Source organism: Sinocyclocheilus rhinocerous, unplaced genomic scaffold (assembly GCF_001515625.1).
Source record: "Sinocyclocheilus rhinocerous isolate Xijiao unplaced genomic scaffold, SAMN03320098_v1.1 scaffold113, whole genome shotgun sequence".
Lineage (NCBI taxonomy): Eukaryota > Metazoa > Chordata > Actinopteri > Cypriniformes > Cyprinidae > Sinocyclocheilus > Sinocyclocheilus rhinocerous.
In genome coordinates this window covers 936,932-945,565 of record NW_015646846.1, presented here as the reverse complement: position 1 = coordinate 945,565, position 8,634 = coordinate 936,932, and the positions used below count along the sequence as shown (strand labels likewise).

The following is an 8,634-nucleotide window of genomic DNA, read 5'->3' as shown; positions in this document are numbered from 1 at the left end:
TTTACGGTTTTTCGCTGTAAATTATACAATGACTTTTTCACTTCCAAAAAACATATTTTTAACAGTATTTTACTGTAAATTTACATTAAATGTAATTACATTTATTTACCGAATATAGTATGGAAACTTACTGTCAACCAGTTAACAGGTTTTTACTGTAGCATTTTTACAGTCTTTTACTGTTAAAATCACAATCATTTTTTGCAGTGCATGCTTTAGCATTAGCCGCTTATACTGCAGCCTCATGATTTGAGAAATATCTTCAGCTAGCGATGGCACATCCAAAAAAGAGAGAAGGAGCTGTGCCCGAGGCAATTTAACGAGCCATTAAAACCATCAAGAACATCTCTTCCTGTAGCTTTCTAAGAATCACAGAAGGCCTTGTCAGCCACCAAGAACTCTCTAACGCTAACAACTAGCTGCTAAACATCTCTATTAAACTCTTTTCTTGGAATAAAAAATACTCTTTAAACCTGCATGAGACCCAAAAATACACAGCTGCTTCTCCTCTTGAGAGAAAACGACGAGGCAAGCGATGCAGTAGAGAGCCAGCAGAGGGAAATCTCTACTACGGTAATTAGCTGGAGGGGAGGTGGCGGATTTGTGCGCATGAGGTTTTTTGAAAGTGCTCGTCGTGGGGAAGAACTGGAGAGGGGCATGTGTGTGTTTCAGTACACGGTGAATAGATAAGGACATCTTTTGAGCTCCCTGTGCTAATAGTACTTGTTTGTAATTATGTGGTCTTACGCCAAGAACATACTTCCCAATTATGTGCAATTAGGGAAATGTATGTTTCGCCGAAAAGAAGCCTCTAATCTGGCATCTTTCATAAAGGATAATTTCCCATGACCAAAGAGGCCTGCCTGCTCTTCTCTTTCAGACACACTGGATCTCCATTTCAGACTAATGGCTTTAAGTGCACACTGGATGTCATGCGTTGTGTGTTCGCTGTAACCCTGGTCGAAAGCTGCTGTAATTATAAACAATTTTCAGTTGCATATTTTTCATAAAGACGCTTATGGATTGCCAGGGTCGTATGCATTATAGAGTAAACTAACAATGGAAAAACAGTTTTCCACTTGTTTATAATAAAGCATGCATCAGTGCATTTTGGTTTACCCTTAAATATATTAAATATAAATATGCAAACATGAATAAAATTGCCTAAAGAATTTATTAATATAATATAATACAATATAATTATTTGAATCTTATGTTATCTTATGTTGTCTTGCCAAATGCTAATACTAGGGTTATTATAGTTAATTAAAACTAAATTAAAAAACATTTTTATTACTTGAAATAAAATAAAATAATATAAAAAACTTTTTTATGTAAGCTAGTTGCAAAGGCAACATTTCTCACTGAAACTCAACTTGATGTGGAAAATAAATAAAACTAAAACTGAAATAAAAACTATAGAAAAGTATATAAAAAAAAAAACTACAAAAACTTTAACTAAAATTAAAATGAAAATAAAAAATAAAAACTGATTTAAAATATTAATAAAAACTTTAATAGTAGCTCAATGATACTAAAATAACACAACTCGGAACAGTACATGCAACCAAATAATTGTCATAATTACTGATGGGCTCCCATTGCACATCAACTCTGCTGTTCTTCCAAGTCAGAGTCAACTTGCAATTTCGAGAATTTGCCAAAATCTGTTGCACATTCACAGACTGAATTTCCACACAGAGAAGGGCTTTGTTTGAGTGCCAAAACACAGCCAAATGGACCAGGATCCCCTCGAAGGCTTAGCATACAAATGATGCTTATTTGAATGACTGCATTTAAAAACCCTCAGGACCCCGAGTGAATCAACAGTAATGCACTTCTTCATTCAGACGATGCACTAGAGCCCTCTTGGATGATTGAAGAGAGGGATCATGGGTAATTTGGTGTCTTCTTGGCTTTTAATGTGGTTCGCATCTGTCTGCAGATTTAAAACAATTTTTTTAAACAGTTTTTTTTAAACAGACAGTTCACTTTACACATTCTACTTACTATAAGTAACTTTGCAACAACATGTCAACTAACTCTCATTAGAGTATTAGTAGACAGTTAGGACAGGGTTACGGTTAGTAGAATAAGCTGACAGGTACTTGCAAAGTTACAGTAGAATGTCAGTTAGGAAACTATTAAAATAAAGTGTTAACAGATGGGTCAAAGACGAAAAGGGGTTTTCAAGCATCAAAACAATTAAAGTTTAATACAGCTTAACATTTCGTTTTTTTTTACCACCGTACATTAGAATGTGTCCTGTTTAATTAGATTTTTTTTTCTGAGCAAAAAATAATGACTATCATACATTTTTACTATGATTTACAGAAGACACCCACTAAAACATAATTTAGTGTAACAATAGTATTTAGTATTTAGAACAAGAATCATTAGATGGCATTAATAAGACTCTACTTAAGGATCACAGTGCAATAGGTTTTACCCATTTGTCAGAAAGAAGCTTTTTAAAACATAATAATATTTAGTATGATCACTTATTATTTTACTTATTTTAATAAATACAGGGCATATTACAGGTCAAGTATATTGTTTCATTTTTACAGAAATATATCTGTTAAGATGAATGACGATAGAACATTATTTCACCCATATTTTGACATTTTCTTTTCATAACAGTTATTTGAAACAGTAAAGCAGACGCTTTACTTGATTTCTGTATGTAAATAAAATCACTTTTGTAAATTTAATTTGATGTGGACACCAAAATGGGACGTCTTTTCTTTCAAACAGGTATTAAGCAGATTGTCTACTAATACTGTAATAACTGATAGTTGACATGTAATTACAAAGTAAATTATAGCTAGTAGAATGTCTGAAGTCGACTATGGAAATAAAGTGTTTTTTTTTTGTTTTAGTTTGACACAATCAGCATGTGAACAAGTACTTAAATCTTTACAGCTGATGTTGAGGTCCAGAGAGCTCAAGGGGACAAACTTTCAGGCTCCTAATCTAAGTCAACTGATAACAGCCAATTAGGATTTTAAAGTCCCTCACTATATCTGTCCTCTCTATATTCTCCCTTGAATAAAAGTGTCAAAAGAGCACACCTGACCAGTACTTTCTTAGATAATGTCACAAATGCAAACATTCTCAACATCAATCACATTTACTTTTATGTATTTGACAGACGCTTTTATCCAAAGCGACTAAGCTTGCATTCAAGGTGCACATTTCTTTTACATTTTTTCAGTTCTTCAATGTAAAACAAATAAGCAAAATACTTTAAACAAGCCAGTGGCATGAGATGAATGCTCACCTGACAGGGGCCCCTCGTGATTGGGCAGGTTTTAAGAGGACGGTGATTGTCGTGTCCGTCTCATTGAGAGGAGAGTCGGTCTCATATTCAGGCATGGATGGAGCTGCAGACACATAGATTCATGTTAAAGGACACCGACTATCAGAATATAAAGAAAGCACGCACTGTATAGCATAGCAGACCTAGTGGATGTCTAAAAAGCTTTGCACGTTTTTATCGATTTAAATAACGTAAGTATGAATTAATTGCATTTGCAAGAATAAAATGACCAATATTTCTGTGCATAGTATTAAAACTTTGAAATGAAAGTGCATTACTGTAAACACTTCTTGCATGTTTTACAAACTGGGGGAGATGTCAAAATTGTTGTCTGCTGCAATTGACAGCATGTTACAGATGAACAGAGTTTAGCTTGTATTGAACTTGGAACTCAGCTGCCTTTCAAACACACAAAAACATGTTTTAATATTATGCATAATTAATATTCATGTTTTTGTAAAAAATACATTTCACAGTATTTACTCTTATGAGAAAGCAGACAGTTTTGAAGCCTGACTCAAAACGATCATTACTATGTAATCACATTGAAAATGTCAATCTCTCATTACAATGTTTAGATTCAGTGAACAATACGGTTTTAATAAACGGTGTCTGGCGTGCTGCACAAATGCCACGTCATTATGAAACGGAACGAACTGACAGCCGCAGGCCACAGAAATGGAGCTGAACTTGTGGAGGATGTTGTTTACGATTCATGTTCTCATTATTTTGTTCACTTTACATTAACTGTATTCCAACTATATTTATGCCAATAACACAACTCGCTAATGAGATTTTTGCTCCAGCAAAGCTTCTTTAAGACACAAAAAATTTAAAATGACAAAACTAATTATGCAAATTTTAGAAATTTAAGTGGTAATTAGGTAAGCAATCAAATTAAGCTTATTTAACCATGTTAGTTCATGTTCCCAGAAATAATTTCATACATTATCATCAGTCTGTCCAACATCAATCCGACGTCTATATCCATAAAGTACAAATGTCTGTCACATCAACTCAATTAAACTGGAACTTGAGGGTCTGTTTTACTCATTACACTTTTGAAAAATATCCAACAATCTTAGCTGAACCCTTAGCTGAAACCATGCTGTTCCCTTACCTGCAATTTTGGTGGCAATACGGGTGGTCACGGGTGGGCCGAAGCCTTTGTTTGTGCTGGCTTTCAGAGTAAAGTAGTATGTGGTGCCAGGATACAACCCTACGAAGAGATGATGGGTCTCATTTTGGAGTTTGAAGACCCGGCCACGTTGTGTTGTCAAATCTGCGCTGAGGTCCAGGGAGCCAAGAGCCTTATAGGTGATCTAATGAAAGAGAAGCGACCGATAGATTTTTACAATGATCACACTCCATCAAGGGTTCAGTAGATTCAATAGAGACACAGAGAGACAGTTATGTCATAGTTTATTTGCCATCCTAAATCCAGAAAAAATTAAAGGAAAGTTTTGATGAATGTTCATGCTGTCTTTTACATACAATAAAAGCATATATTGATTAAAGGATGTTGTTTTCAAAGAAATAAAATAATTAAAATGCTCCACAGTTTTGTTTCACTGTCAAACCTGTCTTCTCATACCAAGATTGCATACATTTTCAATGATTGGCGACTTAAATTTCAGTCTGTTCTTCACACAAAGCCCATGCAACAGTATGATTTCAAAAGACTTGCATGACTTAAACGCAAGAAGCACTAAATAAATAACAAATAATAAATAAGCAATACATATATATATTGGCCAGTGCTTTCAGTTCATTTCTGTTTCATTGAAAGGAGAAAGTCATACAAGTTTGGAACAGAGTGTGAGCAAATAACATATTTCATTTTGGGGTGAATTTTTCCTTTAAACATTATATTTCTAAATAACATCATTCTTTTGAAACAGGAAAAGCAATTTGGCGCTGAACATTTTTGTTTTACTGGATCTCTTTTAGTTATTTTGGCTTTTCTGCATTCAGATGTTCTCTCCAAATATTTGAGATAATTTCAGTGACTACAAATGCAACCCAAATATTATATTAAGAATACAATGAATAACAAGCACATTCAGTGCACTGCGCTGTAAATACAAGCCACTTATTAAAACACTTTTACGAGGCTGTAAAAATGTAAATTTTTGAAAACAACATCCAGCTAACAATTAACACGCCCAGAAACATTTACTAAACTAGGTTACAGATAACCATTTTCATGCCAAGATGCACAAACCTTCCATATCTTAGAGGAGACTGATGGAAATTGATGGCCACAGTGTATGGGGGTAATCAAAACATTTTAGCCCTGACGTTTCACACTTCATAACCCCATTCCACAATTCAAATCAAATCAAATAAATTGACAGCTGGGTGCCTGGCAAGCCCGCTGCCTAAAAGCTTTTCATGCATGCATAGTGGAGTGATTCAGAATGCCCTCTAAACACTCTCACTCACACACAAACACACACACACACACACATCCGTGACTGTCCACTGACCACAGGCAACAAAACAGTCAGGAGAAGCAAATCTGCATTCAAACCAAATATCACTCCAGAAAATCCACATACATACATGAGAGACGTGCAGATGCAATGATGAAACTTTTCAGATGTCAGAATATAACTTACAGTAATTATGAAATTAAAATTATTATACAGAACATTGTTCATCTATAGGAACAAAAATACTATATACAGTATACAGTAGTCACTTAAAGGGACAGTGCAACCAAAATCAAAATGTAAAATGTCATTTATTTCTGTGATACAAAGCTGAATTTTCAGCATCATTACTCCAGTCTTCAGTGTTGCATGATCCTTTAGAATTCATTCTAATATGCTGATTTGCTATCAACAAACATTTCTTACTATTATCAATGCTGAAAAGAGTTATGCTACTTTGTGGACACCATTTAAATTTTTTAATGATTTTTTTAATGAATAGAAAGTTCAAAACAACAGCATTTATATGACAGATTTTTTTTGTAACACTATAAATGTATTTTCTGTCACTTCTGATCAATTTAATGCATCCTTGCTGAATAAAAGTATGAATTTCTTAAGAAAACAAAAAACAAAAAACAAAAACTTACTGACCCCAAACTTTTAAACAGTTGTGTACTGTATATTTGTTACCGTATAATTGTTGGAAAAAGCAGCTTGGAAAATCTGTCTTGATGTTCCACGGAAGAAATAAAGTCATACAGGTTTGGAGCAACATGAAGATGAGTACAGTAAATAATGACAGAATTATCATATTTAGGTCAACTATCGCTTTAAGACACTACTGTCTCATACACACTCTAATACTGGCTCACACACACTTATGGCAGTATGAATGTTTGGACTTAATTGTTTTTTTTTTTTAAATAATATCTCAAAGAAAAACAATCCTGCATGTGATATCTTGTACAGGACAAGGACATGCAGTAACAGTATGCAAATATACATAGGTTTTCCTTAGACTTTCATGCGTGTTGTTTTATTTCATGTAAAAGGATTGGTTATACTGACACATTTTTATGTTTTCCAGCAGCCTAGTTTTGATTTAATATGCTATCATGTTTATGATTTCATGTTGGGTCAGTAAATCACACAGCACCGCTGAGGTGTGGCAGAGCAGCCTGGTGTAATATACTGCCAAGCACAAGTTTACATGTTATGGATTATAAATCAGTCTTAATAGAGAGTTACAACCTGAGTTTTGCTTTTGCAGCTGCCAATTTACTGTACACGCTGACTGAAATGTTTAAACCCTCTTCAGCCAACAAACAGGTATTTCTGCTTCAACTCATGTCATTAGTTGAGCCAGAAGTTTAAGCATTAAAGAAATTCACCTTTAACATTTAATTGTGTTCTTAAGTCCAGTTTTAGCTTTGCATACCTACCAGTTTGACAGTTAGATAAATTTTTTTTTTTTTTTAATTCATAGGTTTTTCTATAAATGAAAGGGCGTTAGAAATTGATGGCAGTCCTTTTATTAAAGGGGCTTTTAAAATATAATCTATTGCCTTTAGCGTAGCTCCTCTGTAAATTTGTGCCCTTGTTCGGTGTTAATATACTCAGCCAACAGCAGGTCGTATTGAACATATCTCATAAAACACAGGTTCTTTACAGCCCAATGAAACCGAAAGCGTGAGGTGGCTGAAGGGAATTGTTCGTGTAATACACAGGCAGATGGATAATTCGGCTGTAAGCTGCTCTCAAGATGTTATAATACAGGTCTGAGGTTGAGTCTAGCTCAGTGTAACCCTTCCAGAGAATCAAATCCATTAAAAAATTAATTAAACAATTTTATTCATATATACATCAGATTCAAAAAGTATCTGGAGTGCACTAAGTAGTCTAGCAGAGTAACCTCACTGAAACAAATTTGGTGAAGAAACAATCTTCACTCAGAAATTGCAGGTAAATTTCACCAACAATTACAAAGACACAGCAAGTAACACTGAATTAAAATAAATGAATAAATAAGCAAAAAATCTATTAAATAGTATTTTCTTGTAAAACATACTCAAATAATCTTTGCTTTATTCACAACTTCAAACAGTATGAACAGTATATCTTTGTTTAATCATGTAAACTGTACAATTTACAGAAATGTATTTTGATGTCTTAAGTGTCCAAATTTTTTTTTTCAGTGTCAAATATTTGTCTACATTAAAATAGTTTTTATTATATAAAAATGTTTATAAAACATATTTCAATTAAAAAAAAAATCGGTTGCACTTTATTTTGAGGTCCAATTCTCACCATTAACTAGTTGCTTATTAGCATGCATATTACTAGCATATTGGCTGTTTATTAGTACTTATAAAGCACATTTTACTGCCTTAATCTGCATGACCATATTTTAGATCCCTTCATCCTAGCCAGTGGAGCCTGCAGGTGTAGGGCTGTACGCACTGTGCGTACCATGAGCGCTCAGACTGACCTGAGATTTGCCCCGCAAACATTTCAGCAGTTATTATAGGCCTGCCAAAGTCAATTTCTTCATATAAATATTATGCCAAATAGAAGCAGAAAATCATGCTATACGCACTTTCATGAGATCGGGTTAGCCTACAAAAATGTATTTGTTGGCTATTTTACAAATGGGAATACAATAAATTCATGACAATGTTTTACATTCAAGCTACCTGTAAAATGTATAGTGAAAAGTACTTTAAAAGCGTCTGGATTGCAATAAAGTAATTTTTAAAGCTGTTTTTAAAGCATTTGCTGCATGGATAAAAAAAAAATAGGCTAATAAATAATTCACATAGCCTATCAGACAAAATTGCGTTGCAGCAAATCCTTTAAATTTGAAGGTATACAGAA

At 33.9% G+C, this 8,634-nt stretch overlaps 1 protein-coding gene across 1 annotated transcript in view; it reads right to left on the bottom strand.

Moving 5' to 3' along the window:
• Positions 1-8,634, bottom strand: part of LOC107708049 (receptor-type tyrosine-protein phosphatase T-like) — a 259,431-nt gene that overhangs the window by 95,881 nt on the left and 154,916 nt on the right. The window contains exons 10-11 of the mRNA XM_016512197.1: positions 4,443-4,644; positions 3,284-3,386 (exon numbers count right to left, since the gene is read on the bottom strand). Coding sequence (XP_016367683.1) covers positions 3,284-3,386; positions 4,443-4,644 — 305 coding nt within the window. The remainder of the gene's footprint in view (positions 1-3,283; positions 3,387-4,442; positions 4,645-8,634) is intronic.